Source organism: Lepeophtheirus salmonis, chromosome 5 (assembly GCF_016086655.4).
Source record: "Lepeophtheirus salmonis chromosome 5, UVic_Lsal_1.4, whole genome shotgun sequence".
Taxonomy (NCBI): Eukaryota; Metazoa; Arthropoda; class Copepoda; order Siphonostomatoida; family Caligidae; genus Lepeophtheirus; species Lepeophtheirus salmonis.
Genome location: NC_052135.2, coordinates 50,229,748 through 50,251,200, shown reverse-complemented (window position 1 = coordinate 50,251,200; position 21,453 = coordinate 50,229,748). Strand labels below are relative to the sequence as shown.

General features: G+C 28.9%; 1 protein-coding gene across 1 annotated transcript in view; it reads left to right on the top strand.

Moving 5' to 3' along the window:
• The window catches only part of LOC121118656 (uncharacterized), a 217,862-nt gene extending 197,349 nt beyond the window's left edge, over window positions 1-20,513 (top strand). The window contains exons 3-5 of the mRNA XM_040713246.2: window positions 10,086-10,203; window positions 11,477-11,658; window positions 19,658-20,513. Coding sequence (XP_040569180.2) covers window positions 10,086-10,203; window positions 11,477-11,658; window positions 19,658-19,776 — 419 coding nt within the window. The 3' untranslated portion in view covers window positions 19,777-20,513. The remainder of the gene's footprint in view (window positions 1-10,085; window positions 10,204-11,476; window positions 11,659-19,657) is intronic.
• The last annotated feature ends 940 nt before the right edge of the window (window positions 20,514-21,453 follow it).

The window sequence follows — 21,453 nt, the reverse complement described above, 5'->3', positions numbered from 1 at the left end:
GAATTTTCTTTTCCTTAGCAATTGAGTAGTGAACATCCATTCCTAAATAGATTCAATTATATTCAAATCCTCACTTTATATTCATGTGTGATCATAAAAGACGGGAAGTAACCTTGCAGATTTGTTGTGGAATATTATTGTCCGTCCTTGTTGGACTCAAAGTAGAATGAAAAGGAAATGCGATTGTCCTTCTTTATTTCCTTTTTCCATCCTCATTTGTCACAATTGATTGAGATAATCTATTCCATAGCATTCTTCAAATTTCAGGGTTACCATGTTGATTTTCGAATGTTTTTTTAACATGACAAAAATACACAACATTTTCATTGCTACAGATTAAGTATATTTTTTTCTCTTTGAACTATGTAGTATCGAAAAAGTTCAAATTGAGTTTATAAAAATTATTTCTCTTGAGAGCGTTTTCCATTGACCTACGTCATTTCATAATATATCAAACACACACACACGAAAAAAAAAGATATTTTATATACTTAAGTAAAAATCATTACTTTATGGAAAGGAATTGTTGACCTTTTTCTCCCCTTTAGTAATCCTTCATGTAGATGGCTTGGTTGTAGTTTTAGTAAATACATATTATAAATTGTGTTTTCATTTGATAGAAAAATAATTGTATTACAGAGATTTTCCCTTAATTTTATTATTTATACTCTTAATGTTAAGACTATTTATTTTCTAATACAATTTAGAATCATACAACTTCCTTATAATTCAAAACATTAGAGGATCTGGAAAGTAAATGGAAAGTCTCATTATGTGGAGGAGGTTATGAGTTTGAGTTATTCTCTGAGGAAGTATTACGGGGGGGGCTCGTAGTCGATCTGTGGACTGAGAGATGAGGCCGGAGGAAATCATATTTCATTAAGTAAAACACTACAACTTTTTCTAGTATCTACCATGAACCATTACAGTTAAACTACAGGGTGAACATAATAAATATTATGAAGAAGAACTAGTGTGACATAAATTTCATTAGCTCAAGAAACCGAAAATTATTATAAAGATACATTTATTACTGATGATAAGTTATTGATCTTTTTGGGATTAGCAGGAATCGATAATATTAATAATGTTCAAAAAAATTCAGGGAATTATCCGGAAAATTATTCACAGAAATAAGTATCACATATATGTTTTCAGATACTTTAAAATTTGATTTGTTTGTAATAATTGAAAAGCATGAAGAGTATTATCTCCTTATTAATTGCCAAGCTTAGTAGTCAAAAGTCCAAACATTGAAAACTGCATTTTGGTTTAGTAGAAGATGGCAGAATAGTTAAGAATGCCTTTCATAAATGTACAAGTACTTTACCTTCATTCAAACCCCAGTTTGGTCAAACAAAGCATAAGCTTTTTTTGCAGATAATCACTACAAAACCATTTACCATTTACTTGAACATCAGTTTTTTATCTTATAATTAATTTATTTTAACTCAATAAGTTTAGTTTTGAACTAGAAATTTGTGCTTGAACAACTACAGTTTCCGTTAATTCTTGATTACAAGACGCTTTTCACTTGAAAAAATCTTCTCATTTACCAAATTGCAAGCCTTACAAGTTTTGTTTTATTTATGTCAACATAAAAATCATCCTTTTTATGTTTTGGTCAAATATTCAATACCATAGAAATACTAAATAAGGTGTATTAGTTCAGACGGACGTCTCTCATGTACTTTTTCTAAAAAAGAATCTATCAAATTTGGCTGATTTGCGTTTATTGCTTAAGAATTTCATTTTTTTCTTCCTTTTTCTCTTTTTTCACACCAATATCACTGTTAATTGATTAATAGAAAAAAAAATGTAACATATATCAATAATGAATACATAAATTAATTAATTAAAGCCCCTTAAAATAAATAAAAACCACACTAGGAATAATACAATATTTGAAAATTCAATTCATAGACTCAAAGTTGTGTCTATTTAAAAAAAAATGTCCCGATGGATTAATTACTAAAATGATTCTTTTATAAAAACAAACACTGCATGAATCTCAATACTTTCCCCGGCAATGTATTTCTTTAAAATTAAATTCACTTATTGCGACCTATACCACTGTTCTTGCGATATAACATCCCAGGGATGCCCTTTTCAACACCATCGTCAGAAAATTTGGACTGCTTTGGGCACTATCCTTAAAGCCACATTTTGGCTCTCTGGGAAGAAGCCGCAGAGTAGTTCGTGTTGCGTTGGTACTCTCCTAATATTTCGGAGAATACTCCCCTCCAAGACTTCCTTCGCTTTCTCTTAACTTTTGCACTCCCTAAAATTGTGGTCCAATGTTACGTCTAAATATAGTGATTGCAGATACAAATATACAAACAGTACAAACTTTAATTATTGTATAATCCTAAGTGGAAACTTACTTGAGTAGTTTTTATCAATTGAGACGACATCCTTCTCCTTGTACCAAAAAGCGTGTTTTTTGCTTTGCGAAGCATAGCTTCTTTGCACTCAGTGAATTGTAATAATTGAATTTCAAAAGTCCACTGTTGCTGTATTTAATTTAGTGAAAGTATGACGTGCTGGCAAACTTATTCAATGAACTCCCACGATTCTGTCTAAAAGTAAAGACGACGTTAAAATTCACATTGACTTAAAAATTAATAGACAGCAAAAGCTATACAACACAAAAGACCATCAAATTTATTATAAATCTTATGGACATAATTTTACATAATAAATTTATTTGAAGTTGAGTAAACAAAATAATGACACTCAATGAGGACATCATTGAAAGCACCCTCTATTTGAGTAACATATATTTTTTTATTATAATATAGTATTTGATACACCAATTGAAAAGACAAATACAACATTTTTTATTTGTAATTTTATGTGGTTAACTTATATACTATTTACTTGAATGGGGATTTGCAGACTAAAAAGTTAAGTTTATAATCTGAGAATTTCTTCATACTTTGTGTCAACTTTTTTTATTAAATATACTTATTTACTTTTTGAAGAAAAGTAGAGTTCTTATACGTAGCATAAACAAATTTTAAGCCTTTTTTTTTTATTTTACATAAAAGACAGGTAAAAAAAGCACCACAAATGGACTCTTTTTAAAGCTTAAATACAATTTGGTATTTATATATTGTACAGCTTTATGTATGTATAAGGGAAAAAAGGAGAAAAGGTAAATACTTTTTTATAAAAGTACGCTCAAAGCCATTTTGTATATTTTTTGAGTAGAAGCCAAATATACCATATAAAATTTGGGCACACAGAACGAATATGACTATCAGGAGGTTATACATAGATTTGTAAATCGTAAGTATTTTCATTATGTAGAATAATAAAAAATGAACCTGGTAACTCTAACAATTTAAAGATTCTTTAAAAGGAGAACAGCTTAGCTGTCATGAAGTTTCAATAGACTAGCATCTAATAGCTATGATATAAAGGATATATTCATAAATCGCGCTCTGTATCTAGCAAGGGCATAAAATGGAAGTACTTCAATGTCAACCCTTAATTCATCTCTGTTTCCAACAAGAAAATTGTTGAAAAAAAAATTATTGATTGCAAACACAAAAACAAAACACAAATGCAGTTTAGCTGTAATGACGTATCATATGACTAGCATTAAACAGCTATGATTGGAACAAAAAATATATAAATGTAACTCCGTATCTAGTAAGGATATAAGCAGGAATTACCCCGTTGTCAATTCTCAATTCTACTCTATTCTAATAAGGGACTTACACTTATAATTTCCAAATAGCTTCTCAGCGTTATTCTCCGTCATTTATGAGCATACAAGTTCGTAGTTAAACTTTATACTTTGGTTTTATCTCTTCAAGAATGAAATAATTATGATAACAGAAGACAGTTTGCGATTGCCAACAACAAAAAATTCGCTCACAAATACGGAATGGGGCTTTTGCGTTTATTCCCTTTTTACTTTTGAAAGGTAATGCCAGATAAGTTTTTCTCCTCTCCAACATTCATCAAATTGTCCGTGCAGAAATGTTAATTTTGGGGGTTTTTTTACCGCCATATATTTAATAAGCATAGTTTATTTGTCTGTGCGGAAATTGAAAACAAGTCATTGAGTGCATTGTATGTAGTGCTCTGCTATGAATATTGCCAACAAATGTTGAGCTAAGAAATAGCAATTTAATCATATTAATGATATTTAGCTAGTATAGAACGTGTATACTGGGTGAATTATATATAGGACTCTCTGATGTAAAATTGTAGCTCTATTAATTAAATATTGCAGGAATTTGCATGTATAACATACGAATTGTTTCCATCTTTCATTTATGAGGAGAGAACAAGTCATATGAATTAATATAAGTATTGAGCAGTTTTTTACAAGTGTGTATATGAAGAAGAGAGAGTCACACTGACGATTTATTGGGGAGATATATTCTATATTATTAAATCAAAATTTGCTTAAGTCTAATTACTCCAGAAAAGGGTGGGTACTACTTCTAGTAAGCAAATAAGACGTCCCAATTCCATCTTGACAACTTTTACACAATACAACATGATAAATATGTAGATAAAAAAATATAAATTACATATTACGATCCACTACACAAAATATTTACATTTTTTTCGGTGGTACAAACATACATATTTATGTTCTTATAAACTATATCTTTGTATGTATGTAACAATTTATTTTATACAACCAATAATTTATAGACTGAAAGGATTTATATGTTTATTTTTTGTTGGGCAAAAGGGGGACAATAGAAGAATCTTTCTTAAACACAATAAATCAAGGTGACCTTGTCGTATGTAGATTGTAGATATATATACATAATATATGTAACTATAAAAAGAAATTCTTACACATATTTATAACCTCAGGAGCCATTATTTTTTCTCCTATAAACATTTTATATTATCGTTTAATTAAAAAGAAGAAATTCTAAATGGTTTGTCTCAAAAGAATCTATTTCATTTAAAAAAGAGTTTCTTTAATGAAATAGAAAGTGCTAAAAAAGCTTTTTTCTAAAAGAGTAAAAATATTTTTATGGACATATTTATGAGTAATTAAATAATACTTGCGAATACCATGTACCTTATACAATATTTTTATGAATCCTTTATTCTGAAAAGCGTTTTATGTTAGTATAGTTCTAAGCGAACAAAAAACTTTATCCCATAAAATTTAAGAACAAAAAATGTAGAATAATTACTATAAAAGCACATATAGTGTAAGTATACAAATAGTTATAGAAAGAGTCCCTTGGGACCTCATTGCATCCCCTCCTCCTCTTTGATGCTCTTCACGGAGAATTCTTTAAATATTCTCCATACATAATTATTCAAGGAATGCTAGAGCATGAAACGAGTACTTATACTATTACAAACTATTTTTGGAAAGAGTGGAGTAGTGATTAAATTGTAAAGGGAACTGCAATTATAAAATCGTGTATTGCAAGCTGTATTATATTTAAAAAAATACATTAAAAATAATAATGTACCGAGGTATCGCAATCAGTAAGAACTGTCTTTTTTGAAGAATCAGAATCAGCTCAATTATGTTTATTAAACTTATACCTATCTATTTATCTTGTACTATCTGGAAACTACTTCATAAAAAGATTATTTTAATTTCTAAAAGTATTTATAATGTATTTAATTGGTCAAAAAATGAAAAGGATAAAAGAGTGTGCTTTCCATGTCTTGAATATTTCTTGATTTATTTCATTTCTATTAATTAACCTTTCCTTAATAAAACTTTATTTTGTTTGTAGAGTTTATATTCGTTGAATCTATTTTCTACAAGGACAAATTATGTACATATATGAAAAAATGTTTTCAATTTGTAATTTTAATTAACTTTTGTCAATTTTGAATCAAATAATGAAATCATGTAATTTAATCACTATAATTAATATTTGTTAAAAGGGGAGTCAAACATGACATGATATTTTTTTAGAAAAAGTGAAAATATAAATGTGTGTTCATATAAATTACAACTGATTACATTTAGTTATTAAGTGAATTTATTCTTGATAATACAGATATTAGTGTATTATTGTATTACTCAAATCTCAAAAAAAATAAAAGATTAATAATTCTCAGATTTTTTCCGAAGCTAATAGAATTTGTCGCAAATTTAATTAAAAAGCTTAATTTGTAATTAAATTTATATTAAAATGGTCAAAACTAAAAATGTTGATTGGTATAATCCCATTTCTGGTAGTTTTCTAGGAATAGGAAGAATTTTTTTTTATATAACTTACGGAACTTATTAAAATCTGCTTGATAATGTGTCGGTTTTTCAGTGAACTTACAAACTAATATTGTTTATGATGTAATGCATACCTATTATAAGAAAAGTTTTTTTTGTCTGGTCTAAAGTCTTCTACATCCATTTAGAAAGAAAATAATTGTACCGTGAAATAAGATTTAGTTGCAGTGAAATCGTGATTGTTATTTAATGGGTTTTAGTCTGTGTACCAAAAGCTACATGGGGGTTTCCTCGAAATAAGTAAGTGTAAAACTTCATATGCCATCTAACAAGCGATGTTCATCATCATTAGTTCATTAAAACAATGATGTAGATTAAAGTTAAAATGAAACCAATTACGAAATTTTTTGTTTAGGGGTTGATGTAAATCAATTTTTTTTTCAAAATCCGTAAAAAAAATTAAACAGTCCTAAATTTATGTCTCTAACTGCAACAATGTCAGATAAGTTGTTTACATGCTTCACAGAAAACTCAATTAATTCAGCATTTAAGATGCTTTCAGTACTACAGAGTTGAATTTATGTCATACCAGAGGCTTTCAACATTTAGAAATCCCTTTTTTCCCACTTATTTATCTGATGGAGTTTGACTGATTGGATATAAATAGACATTAAAGTATTATATTTAATGCAGCTGACATATGAAATATCTTGCCTTCCATGTACTTATATTTATTAGGGGTGTGATAATGAATCGGAATCGACCTATTTTGAAGTATCCAAATTGCCTCAATAATGCTGATTCAACCGATCCCTATGCATAATTAATAATATGTATAATATGGCTTATTTGAACTTATTTTTGGAGACAAAATTACGGTTACAAATCAATAAAATAGTAAGAATAGACTACGTCGTTCAGACAAATTCAAATAATGAAAAGAAGGGGGTGGGAAGTATATAGAAAACTATACAAATTTGCAGGTTTGTACAGGAAATTTACTTGAAAGTAATAATTTAGAAATAACCACATTTTTAGTATTGTATCATAAGGCGTTCAAAAAGTCCGTATTGATAAGAGTCTAATTAAGCGGTTTACTCTGAAACCATTAAGTAACTTTTTCAATAAATATTTCTTTTTCGTATTTTTGTTGAATAATACTGCTTATAACAGAAATAAAGGCGAGTTTATATATTCTGAGTCAAGTTCGAGTCATCAATATACGTCTTGTAAACATTAAAAAAGACACCAGTCCAGACTCAAGCATTGGCTTACACATATTTCAATCTCTAGGGGAGGCATATAAAACTCAATTAGAAACTGGAGACAATTCAAGACAATTTTTCCGTGCAACTCCATCTTCCCAATTAAAGGAACATAAAAGAAAATGACTTTATCAGTGGGCAAACTTACAAAATTAGCATTAAATATTATTTCCTCTACTGTATTTTAATAAACCAAATTTTGGCAGACGAATTTACTTTTCAATATGCTCTTAAAATCTTTGAACTATGTGACAATTTGATCTAACAATGTAGCAACGAGCGTGTTTAGCAAAAATAAAGCATTAGTTAAAAAAATTTACTGAAAGAAAATATTTAGTTCAAAATTGAATTATCTTAAATTTGTATTATTTTTTTATTATTCACTTTATAGGGCAGAGATCCCAGCAAACTATTCATGCCGTTGCTTTGCTTGAACAAAAAAATTAATTTATCAAGAAACAGTGTAAAATTAAAACGCAAAATTGTTTTCAATCCATTGTTTTAGAAATAACAAAAATAGCGTTACACTTAGCACAATAACTTACAAACTAAAGAAGAAATTTTCATGAATTTTTGAGAGTGTCTTTTGAAGATTAGCACTAACTGTAAAATAGGTGAATAAAAATAAATGGCAGCATCTAATTTTGATGCCTGGGACTTTTGAGCCCATGTGTTACAACATACTAAAAGAAGGGGAATAATCTATATGATTAAAGCAAAGCTAGTTTGTGTTAATTTTTGTTTGGCTGAGCCTAATAATATGAGTAAACCCCTGGTAGTATTTGATAAATAAGGATTGATAGATTATTTTGAATACCTTACTTACAATCAGGATTATTTGAAGTACTCCATAATACACAATTTTACTTTAACTATTTGTTAGTTCGCTGGAGTGCTTATCGATCCTAATGTCTAGAATATCGTTATAAAATATTGTGTGCATCATATATTTACTCTTTCGTCTTTTGTATGTTCTTTACTCATCATACATTTCCTGTATACAATTATTTGATGATGTTGCTTCATTATTGAGTTATGTACAAATCTGCAATTAATTATATTCAAGTTTCCAAAAATATTTTTTATTCATTCTTATCATTTATTGACTACCCCGAGGATAAATATTAAAACAATTGATGGTCTTTATGTTTATAGAAAATAAAATTGTTTGGTAATAATTTATTCACATGAATAAATAAATTATCAACTGTATACATAGTTTAATATATGTTTCTCTAAGTAATAAGTATTTTAGAAGATTAAATCAAAGTTATTAGATATAATTATAAAATGTATTCAGTTTGTTCATCTATCCTTATACAGTGTATGAGGTCAAATCATGGACTTGACTTTAAATCCATCTGGATTACTTTAAGATTACTTTTGCAATAATAGATTGAGCTATTCAAAGTAAGGGATATTTCAGACAAAAACTTCTAAAAATCAACAGCTGTCACCATGGAGACAGAAAAGCAAATTGTATCTGACTTGCTCCACGCCCAAGTGAGTGTTTAAATCTGAGATAATGAAAGTCGTAGGGTGCTCAATGTGTTTTGTTTACATGATTGAAAGCTTGGTGGCTTCAGGTTAGAGCCTTAAGAGATGCCTTGGCAACGGTAGACACTGGAAAATAAGGCTCATGGAGGACGTGGATATTACATACAATCACCAGAAGTTCATGAGGGAGCATGCCAAGGCTCACAATGCCAGTGATTGGACTGTGAGGAGGTATGTGGAGGATTTGAAAAGGCTTCTGATGTACGAAGGCATCAACAACTCATTTCAACAGTAACCAAGGGCAACCATTCAAGAGTGGCCACAAATTGTTGACTTGGTTAAAGCATATTAGATCAACAGTTTGCATCTTCTCCCCTGATTATTCCTCCCTCGACTATTTCATTTGGGGTGTATTCGAGATGAGAGAATTGGAGGAACTTTATCGAATAAAATATAACTTCAAGGCCTCTGTCGAGCAGAAGGGGGGCAATGTCGGTTGTTTTTATCAAGAAGTATCCTGGCACCTTTAAAACTAGGTTGGAGGCAAAGGCAGCATCTTAAGAAAATCATTTTAAAAAATAGAAAGATATATCAATAAAGAAGTCTGTGATAAAGCCTATACATATGTTTACTCCTCTTCATTCTTGCAAAAGCTTACCTATTTGTTCGTTATCAAAAGATTCACTATTTTACCTCACACACTATATAAAAAAATACAAAGTATTATTTGCAAAGTAAAGATTTGTTGGTAGCTTAATTTTAAAGGGGAACTCTTTATAACTGCTTTTATGTTTGTTTTTCTCAAACATAAATTTATATTAGTATCTATTTACTTATTGTAAGAAACAAGAAAAAAAAGAGAAACATTGTTGATAAATGACGTGCAATGAAGACTTATATCCTTTATGTATCAGTTCTATTGTCCCTTAGGCTCTTTGTTTGTTTGTTGAGTCCCTTTTGTAAATAAATATGACTCAGAAGTATATGAATAAATATAATATTCCTTGTTTTCACGCAGCAAATACATTCATATACATATACTTGTATGTATAACAGCAATGAATATAAGTAATAATAAGCTTATGTATGTCACTTATGGCTGAATCCATCATAAATAATCAAAAATGTAAATTTTTATTTTTCAGCTCCAGCTCAGGATTTGAAACTTTATTACACAAAGCCAGACTCAAGACGAATCAATCTCACATGCAAAGCCACAGGTGTTTACCCAAAACCTGAAGTCTCCCTCACATGGGGCCCCTTGTAAGTACACTTTTGGTACATTGAATACAGTAAGTTAATCTGTTTAGTATGAGGTTCCTCGTTTTTTCTGATTAGAAAATAAAAGACAAACAATCTTTAAGGAAAATAAAAAAATCTGAGACTCATATGTGCTTCCAACTCCGTCATGGACACACAAAAAAAAAAGAAACTGGTTCCGAGAAATGCCATCAATTCAATGGATATTCCCAAAATCTGATTTATAGTTCCAAGATAATCTAACTATAAGTCAGATTTTGGGAATATCCATTGAATTGATGGCATTTCTCGGCACCAGTCTCTAATTCATCATGATGGGGACTTAGATGCATTAAAAAGATGAATTGGGCTGTCCTGTAGAGACTTCAACATCTATTGCCTGGAGTTAGCATCTGTGTTGGGGAAAATCCCCTGTAATTGACTTCATTTTTTGTCAAAATTATAGCATGTTTTCTGCTCCTATTGTAACCTTCAGACCAGAGATGGGGATTTGGACTAAAAACTCCATTTAAGCGTGTGTCCATATTTTGAAGACATACGATTCGACTTGATTTCTTAATCACAAACTCGTGATCAGACTTGGACTGGAAAGCTATTTATGTTGAGCATCCAGAAAACCCTTCCCACTATGCACCCTCTAAAATTATAGTTATAGACCTGAAATGTGTTTAAAAAAAATGCAAAAACTTGATGCAAATATTCAAGAACAGGGAATTTTGAACAAAGATTTGAGGCTCCATTTGAGCCTTAAAAAACCACTTTTTCCCATCTCTTTTTCAGACTTATTTGCTTTTCAAATGTTCTAAATATTTGTCTTTGGCTGTTCTTATCCGATTAAAAGATATTTATCTTCCAAATATATTTTTATATTTACACTGTACTGATTGCTTTGTGCTCTTTCCAAAGATTTCATAATAAGAAAAAACGGAAGTCTTATACACCAACTATTAATGAGTACCCTGTAATTATAAACAAAATATACCTGCAAAATAATAAAGCATGCTTTCATATTATAGTAACAATGTACCAAACTTTCAAGTCAATTATTTTCACATTTTATGCATATTGCATGGTAAAAATAAGGTTAATAAACTATTTATAACGCTATTAATATTATATTATTTACTTTCTAAAGAAATAACAATAATTTTTTTAAATATTGTAACCCCACTGATTAGGAAACATTCATATTTTATTTAATATGAGCGAGTGATAACATGAATATATATGTTTTCCCTAAAAAAATAATGACAAATCACATTTTCATTTTCCCCAGAGCTAATCAAAGAGGCGAAACAACAACTCTCACTGTGGAACGCGATGGCCTCTTTGATATTTCAGTTCATAAAATACTTTTAGAGGAGAAATTAAAACCTGAAACGGTATTTGGATGCATCCTCTCCATTCCAGACACTTCATATACAGTCAAAGAAGAAACCATGTACTTTCCAGGAAAAGGTGAGGCCTTTTACTAATATTTTATTTAACTATTTTTTTTTGCTATAATACCAAAAAATGTATTCATAACCATATTTGAAGTAACCTCTTCAAGTTATGTCACTTTTTTAATGGGGTTAGATCGGTGGAATCAGTTTTTTCGATTAAAACTCCCTTTTAGTCTATTTTTCTGATTTGTTCAATATTTTTCTCCGATTCCTATCACTGTTGCTATTTTTTTGCAAGGAAAAAAAGAGTGCAAGTAGAAGTAGGGAGTGAGAAATATAGCACTACTAAATTGAAACCTTATGAATAAAAGCTGTCTGTTGTATGATTTTGGCGGGATAATATGAATTAATGCTTTAAAGAAGAGAAACTTTGACCTTTGTGCAGGGAAAATATACACATTACTTCCGAGGGATAAATAGACACGTAAATCAATGCAACACAAAATTAGTTATTTGAATCGATATAGATGAAGTACTATCATATTTTACATATATTACAAGTTATCAACAGTTTTTTTGGATGTTAGCCAAAATGAGATGAAGAGATCGTTTTGATGGTTAGATGAATAAAAAAAGCTTTCATTTCAATTAGACGATAAATAATACAAACATGATAAAAGTCATTGACGTTTGAATATTTTTATTTATACATATTATAGCTCTAATGTCTGCAATTTGTTCATAAATTATGAATTATCTTTTTAAAGTTCACATCTATACTGATTATTGCAGTTATCACTATCTAAAGAGTTTTTGAGTGACTTTAGTGCGATATTTATTTTTCGCCACATTTATCTTATAGAAAACAAGCACTTATCCATAATATATATATATATACATATACCTACATATATAAGATCAAGCCAGGAAAGGCTGAAACCGGTTGTTGGATCAATTTCACTTATGAAAAATTTAGCAATGAGTAACATTAGTGGATGTAAGGGCGTTTAATAATAAAAAAAGTATATTACCTGTAGAAAAAATTGGTTCTAATTGATTCAACGCCTCCTCAGATAATTGGGTCGTACTTTTAAGTTTTGCCAAACAAACACAAATTTTGCTCATTATGCATTTATTTTTATTTTAATCATGTTTTATAATAATGTTAACGGGTCGGATGAAATGCAAATAAGGGTCGTACTTGACACGCAAACGCCTGTTGATAGTTCTTCTTGTATATTCATCAAAAATATGTTTCATTAATTTTAATAATTTATAACAATGTATTCGTTAGTAAATAGTTTTTTTCTGCACAATATATTTTTCAAAATAAAAGATGTCACGAAAGATGGAGTAACTGTAATAATATAATGTTTACTTCTACTGAATTGTTGAAACTCTATCTGACCATATAAACCATATAAAAGCGCATAAAAATATATACATATATATATTTATGGAGGATACCATATTTTAGACTTTAGGTTGAGTTATTCACAAATTTCAATGCATTAGAATACTTTTTTATTGTAGAACTTAAATATACAAATTCTTTGTTACAAAATATTGAGATTTTAAATTAATATTTTTATGTAAAATCTATTCAGTTTTACAAAGTATGATTAATTAAAGAAAAACTTATTTTCACAGGCTAAATTGGTTAGCATTTTAATTATTTTTTGTTATTTCTTACAAATATTCTTTTTAAATTAAAAAGTTTCATTCAAAAGTCTTATAAAAATATTTATTAGTGGTAATTGGTAAATGAGCTAATTTTTTTAGTCAATGTGAGATCGCCCAATTCGTTATAGAACTGTGCTATATGTTTAGTTAACTAGTATTTTTGAGTAAATGTGACATAGTACAGTTCGTTGCAGAAGCGTGGTATACGTATTTTCTGTCTCCACATAAATGAAAAGAATCTTGTTAGAAATTATGATTGATTAGAAAGCTATTTACAGAGAGCAACAACAGAAAACTCCAAACATTTGATGATATTTTCTTAGCAAAATGAAACTGGTTTTGTAAAATATGTTGTTCCATTTGGTTTTTTTGAATTTAAGAATAGAATCACCATTTGAGCCAAGTCGATGATAGATGATAATTTTTCAAGTCAAGACAACACTATTTTGATTTCAAAGTTTGAAGTGTAGATACACTTTTTGAGTAAACAATATAAATATAAAATTTCTCCCAAACCAGAAAACAATTTTCCAAATATATTTAAAGTTTCGAAAAACTTTTATATTCAAGCTCAGAGGTCATTTTAAAGAATAAAAGTGTGGTTTTAATATTGTTTTGTTTCAAATTATATCCTTTTTCATTCTTGAACAATACATACTTGATTAAACTATATATTTACATATTGCAAGTATGTCGAATCAAAATGAGGAGAAGGTTGAAGCTCAGCAAATTCTTCAACTTTATTTGAGACTTGAAATATCAATGAAAATATTAAAATTAGTGGTTTGTTAGTTTAAAGTCCACCCTGAAAATAGTGATTCTATGAAAAAGAAAGCAATAACTTATTGAACATAGCCAATGAAGTAATTATTATTATTTTTTCAATATGCAAGAACTATGCAACAAGTTGATCATTGAACTAAGCCCAAAATGTATTTTTTCACTTATTCCAAAATTACATTTACTTAGTGTTTTAGATAGATATTAGTAATTAAGGTGAAGTAAAAAGTTCTAAGCGTTTTTTAGCTTTATTTTGACAAAAAAATAAAATATGTAGGATTATCTTTTTTTTGATTATTCTAACCGTTTTGTGGCTAATCTTCAGTTCCTTGCCAATGGAATAAGTTCTCACATGCTGGTCCAACTAGACCATTTCATTATTTTATCCACATTTTCGACTTCCATACTACCAGAACGGAATCATTGGAAAAAATACTTTGCTGTTTCATTTGATACAATATTGGTTCCATAAACAGGAAAAATGGGCTCAAGCTCTGCTTTTCACCTTGTGTGTAGTGATACTGAAGAATTTATCGAATTTTCTATATTTTTAGTTCACTTTGGAACGTTGTAACACACAGCTGGCATTATTGTACACAAGATTGAATAGTAACTTTTTTTAAGAGCACAATTAACCTTCTAGCATACTTTATTCTTTTTTTGATGCAATGTATTAATTGTGAGATATAGATCACTAAAGCCGCCTATCGGAAAAGGCTCAAAACTTTTTACATAATTTAATATTAATATGAAATTGCCAAGATATGTTCATTATATCCATACTGTGGGTTCTCTTTCGGAATCGCATTTTAGCAGGATTTTAAGGGATCTTATACCTAAGGGAAATTCCTGGTAAGTTCCACATTTAATCATTTCATAATAAAATTTCTTATATATATAATCCACCAAAAATTAACATGATAATCTTATACTATATTTTTTGTTGTTTAAAGAGGTCTACAGAGTTCCAAAAAATTGAACTTCAGATTAATAAAAAGAAACAACCCGTATACTATTGGTGATAATGATCAAATGAGAATGGAGAATAACTTAAAATATATATTCTGTTCTTAAAATATAAAAATAAATACTATATTTAAGAAAAAAAAATATATATATATATATAAATATTTCACTAACCCGATCTCCATACTTCAAAATTTGTTAGCTGCAATTCTACTTATGACAACTTCCCCACAAATAAGACATCCTTCTCCATACACACTATTTAAAAAAAGTTAACTTTCTTTCGACAAAATTAGGCTCACCCTAATATAGGTACATATATTATATATACGAGTATAACCAATTATTCCATACCATCAAAAGCTCCCATGTCTGTACTTTATCCAATTAGATAAATACAAGAGATATACCGACATACATAAAAATGTATATTGTATGTTTTCATTTATGTAATTAAACGTTGAAAACACATGAATATTTATAATTATTTAATCTGAAATTTATCAGTGTTTTTACAATTATCCTTTAATTAAACTTTTAAGCAATAAAATACTTATTTTGTTTTCCCCTTCTGCACAAACACTTAAAGCTCATTCAAGGCGGACGATTTCAGAGGGAATTGGGATCATTTGCCCCAACTTTGGTTTTGATTCCAATAAATAGGGCCCTCAAAAAGTAGATTAAAAAAATTAATAAACAAAAAATAAAGTCACTTTGATGCAAACATTTTTAGCATATAAATTTGCAACCTTTAGAGATTTTGCCGTATAATATATTTCCCACGTTTTTATGTTATAAGTTCGAAATTTACCTCAAGTCTTGAGTTTTGTAACATTATTTTCTTTCTATCCATAGATTTTCTTACATTTCTTAAGGGCTCAAATAAGATCATGACTTTGAATAAGATAAAACAAGTCAGTGAGTTCTTTTGAAATAAATTCATAATCTCCTATTTGCAGCTCCTTTGCACTTATACACACTATTTCTTCTTTATTTCCTCACAATTCTTAATTTTTTCTTCTTGTTCTGACCTATAGCTGACATACCACAATACATAATACTGATAAACACTGCACCTATAAAATAAAAGCATTAATAAGTGGCAAATTGTAATGCTGCCCAATTTCCAAAAGGCAAATAGGTATATTGCAAAATTTCCTGGTGTGAAAGCGTCTTCAGTAATATTAACGGTTAATCAAAAATTCTATATATTATTAAAACTAGAGAAGAAAATTCCTCATTATTTACTTCTCACGTTGCGTGCGAGAGTCAATAGATGTGTATCTTCTGCGTTGCAGGAGTTTACAGGTACCTCAATGTCAGTACCCGTAAATATTGAAATTATTGAAGTAATTCTACTATTCATGGATTTTTGAAATATAAACTAATAATTTTCATTCACATGTATACTCAATATGTTTTAAAAAATAATAGTGAACAAATAAAAATTCTTCTGTTTATACAATGTTTTTTGAAGTTACTTAAATATAGTGGAGGTGCCCCATCGGTCACCTCCACTGTACTTAAAGCAACAGTGACCCACTTGTAGGTCACCTTGTACGCAAAGTGTTCTGGAAATTAAATTTAAATTTAAAAAAGGCTAGAAAATGGACCCGAATATGGATCCTTGACCTTGATCCCTGTAAAGCCAGCCCTGCTCGGCTGATAGGGAGATAAAAACATGAAGGCAATAAATGGCCAAATAACTACTTACTGCGCAGCTGTTACTCAACAACAGTTAGTTTTACTCATGGGTCTTAAAGTTTTAACAGTTTCCTCCATATTTTTGTTCATTACTTATTTGAAAATAATTTATAATTGTTTCCTTACTTAAACTAAACTTAAGGTATGCCCCAAAACAAAATACCTATAAAGTGAAATTTGATTGCATCCTATACGTCAAAATTTAGAGACTCATACAGCCCTACTTTTATGATGTTTTTTCTCTAAGGCCCATTTTTAAAATCTATTTATATATTTTACATTTAGAAATCTATATATGCAAATGTCTGTGTGTGTCTAGGGATAAAAAACAAAACCAAAGAATGGATTAAGCAGAAATTTTTTATTTATGTTTGTAAAGCTCAAAAAATGTTTCTGATGGTAATAATTTGATTGGCCTTTAAAGGCGTGTCGCCCTTAAAATAGTATTTTTCTATAAACGAATTTTTGACTAACAAATGACTACTTTAAAAATATAAATATGAATAATTAAAAAAGAAGAGTAAAATTTTAAGAACTATTCTTGCTGCATGGTGGTATGTATCTTTGCACAGCTTTTTTTACATGAGTTTATTTGGTTTAGAAAATAGATGGATTTTTTGAAAATAGCATAAAAGTTTAGCAAACGACTGATCTACGTTAGGCATTTTAATATTTTGTCTTCTCTAAACCTTATAATCTCCTTTTGAAAAAGTGTGCAAAGATAATTACTAGCATGCAAAAAGAATAACTCTGGCAACTTTAAAGTTTGTAATTTTTGTTCTTGAGGAATGAGAAGCGTTCAGAATTAGTGTTTAACTTCTTACTGTCCTAAGCAATACTAGGGAAACCTACTAAAGTTAATTTTATCTTTTAACATGCACACACAAACCCCTTAATAATACTGTATTGTTATTTTTGCAAAAAGTGTGTCAATATTGGCTTTCATATTTATTTTGCTATTACTCCGTGATTTGCTGTCAAATGTGCAAATAAAATTTGTCAATATCATTTCAACAGCAAGGGAAGTATGTGTAAAGCCAATCAATGATAAGTAATACATTATAAAGGGGTTTCAAAAATAAAAATAAACGATCTTTGTTCGTATGAAGAAAACAAACACGTTAGAATTATGAATACAAAAATTACATATAAAGTAAATTTTAGTAATATATAAACAATCTTTATCTAAAATCATGTAAAGGAAAAATTTGACATTAATTGATTACATTATATATATATATACAAAGTGAGTTCAAAAAGTTAAAGGACTTTTCAAATTTTGTGGGCAAGGTACATTTAGTTAGGCCGATTTGATAAAGTTAATACATTTACCATGAAATATATTTATTGATTCAGCCATATAATATGTTTAGTTTGTTAGTTAGAAGTATAACATTTAGTTATATATTCCGTATTCATTTATTTTTTGCTATTGAAAAATATGAAACAAAGAATTTGAATAAAATGTGGTGTAAAAATTAAAACTAAGTGCTCCAAAAAGCACTTGAAATATTAACAATGGCATATGGTGAAACAGTTGTGAGTATAAAAAAATATTTGCCAGTGGTACAAATTCTTCCAAGATGGCTGGGAAGATTCCAATGATGAGCCTTGCTTTGGACGCCCAAGTATGTAAGCAACAGATGAAAACGTTGAATCAGTGAAGAAAATTGTTCTTTTAAAAACTGTAGAATCACTATCAAAAAAGTTGCTGAGGATATTAACATATCGGTTATCTCGTGCAATAATTTTGTTATTTTTTCCTAAAAAACAAAAAGTTCCCTTACAATTTGAACACACCTCGTATTTATATATTCCAGGTATACTATATACTTGGTATATGCACTTTTTTTCCAGTGCTTGACCAACTAATGGCTGTTTTTTCTCTTTTTCCATTGGCAGAAAAGTTACGAAATTAAATTTTCAAAAATGTTAATGAGTCTGTTAAGGAACTAAAATAAACTTCCTTATTTGTTATTCTTCTGATGATTTCAAATAAATATACAAAATCATTTTAGGCATTTATTGCACGATTATTTAAATTCAATACCCTCTTTCATTTAATAATTATTCTACAAAAAGTAATTACCCATATTTCTACCAACTAGGGTAGGAAAATGGTTGAAAAAAGACTTCGTTTGAGTATTCCTTACCCTAATATACCAGATCGAGCAAAAGTTTTGAAACTAAAACTTACAAATTAAACAATGATTTGTATTTTGTATATTTTTAACATATATATTTTCATATTGATTGTATATATAATACTTTTTGTGTTTGTGTGTGTTTTACCATTCGTCTAGCACCTTTCTTTTCCTCCCACTTTATAAAAATCCTATCAGTGCAACTCCATCTGAACAATAGGGAAGCAACAATATTTTGTTCTTTATTAATTTCTATGTAACTAGCAATGGGATTTGTGTTGTGCATTATTTTATTGGCATAGTTCAATGCACTCTTACATTTAACAATTATTCTACACCAAAAAATTGCCTATATTTTGACCAACTAAGGGAAATTTGAAAAAAAATACATCATTTAAGTATTGCCCTAATATATTCAATTTTTTTATAACTGAAAAAACCAAAAATGAAACTGCTATTTTCACGGATTTCTTTTTTTGGACACTTCTTTTTTGATTTTGTATAAAGTTAGAAAATATCTTCATTGGTAAATTATTTTTTGAGACATCAGTCATTTTGATTTATAACTCAAACCCCTATATATTATAATTGAGCTCCAAATTTTTTTTTCGGTGGTTTAAGAATAGGTTATGCCCCCCTAAATAAGCACTCTACCTTAGCTTGACTTGAGAGACACCAATGCAAAGTGACATATTCATAGGCCCAACTTTGTTGCACCCATAAAACACACAAACTCTATAAAAACTTGATTCTAAATTTTCAATTATTTTTTTTCTTTTCTTTTTTTTTTACTAGTTCTCAACTACCGGACGAATACTTCAACAAGTAGTGTTCTCTTTGAACCAAAACGCTTCTTACTCCTTCAATCGACTCTTCTTTGGATCCTTCATTACCATTTTGTAAGATATCAGTGAAGAAGAAGAAGATGTGATTAATATTAATTATTATTATTAAAACTATTATTATCATTATACACGTTTGATGATTTTTTAATATAAAAATAAACCTCGAAAATTGTTGAATTAAAAAAAAAATGTAGACTTGCTCTTTACCCCTTTTGTCGTAAGAATTTCAAGTATTTGTGCCTATGTATTTAAAATATACTCACTTATAACTCATCACACAACATAATTAAATACATACACTACTAGTCCCTACTACGCAAAAAAAAAAAAAAAAGATTTCAATGTTTTTTATCAAAAAAAAAAAAAAAATATTGCCTATGAAGAAAATTCTATAGCTTTCCCGAATTAAATATAATGATAATTATTTATTTATTATTTTGATATACCACAAAAATGAAAAGAATACCTAAAATAACAAATGTTTAAAACAATGATGATGAAAAAAAAGTAATATAACTCAACTGCACTGTTTTTTTTTTCTCCATGATGAAGAATAAGTGAAGATTGTTGAATTTTTTTAATTATATCAAAAAAAAAAAAAATTAAAAAATAGATAATAATATTGTAAAATGATCTTATAATAAAAACAAACTTTAAAAAATAAATAATTTATGATATTTATTATTACTAATATTATATCTAAATAATGTATTTAACGTCATAGAGTACATACAGAGCTCTAAGTTTAAATTACACCCACTCTAATATTTACAGAAAACAACATAAAATCCGTAAATTTTAACATTTTTTTTAAAAATAAAAAACAAAGTCATTGTGGATCATGGTGTCTTGGGACTTCCTTCATATAATTACCCTTAGCTTCGATGCAGCCTTCTAAGTGTGTCTCAAGGTAACCCAGAAAAAACTATTAATCAGATTAAGATTGAAACTTCTAGGGGGGGGGGCATTGGTCCTTAGTCACAAGATCGTAAGAAATCTCCTAAAGCCAGGGAAAATACTTGTTGGATATAGGAAAGGGTTCAGAGTCCTGCTGCCGAATCCAGGGTAAAGTCTTTACCAATTTAGACGAAGAGACTTCTTGGGGAATTATCAATGATTGTGTACATCTTTTAGATTTACTTAGTCCTTTTGCAACTTCTGCAAACGTCAAATACTCCTCAGGATTTTTTTCGAATCTTCCATTTACCATTTACTTCCTAATAGTGTTACAGACGTCATGGCTGCCTTGATTATTAGGTAAATACATCTTCGTTCCTCCTTTTCGAACTTAATATAGAGCAGCTCCTTGGATAGTTTTCCATTGTGATGAAGTTAGACTAAAGGAATGTGTTTTGCCTGTATATTACGTAGTATTTTAGAAAAATTGATAGAACAACGACATTTCGTTCCAGGTGGACCCAAAACAGATGTAAATATTATAAATCAGCGTTTCTTACCTGTTAAGGTACATTCACAAAACAACTTGGTCACTTACAGGTAATGGTTAAATCCACATATACCTGAATAATATGACATTAACGACATCATATGGAACAAGAGATACTAATTTGAGGGGTATCATATTAATTTCTGTTTTTATTTTAAATCATTTTTTCCCTCTCTTTTTGAAAGAGGAAAAGTTGAGAAAAAACACAATCACATAACTTTATTCTCCATTAAAATAGATAAATGTGTAATTTATTAATTGATTTTCGCTTCATGGATCACAATGCAGTTGATAACATG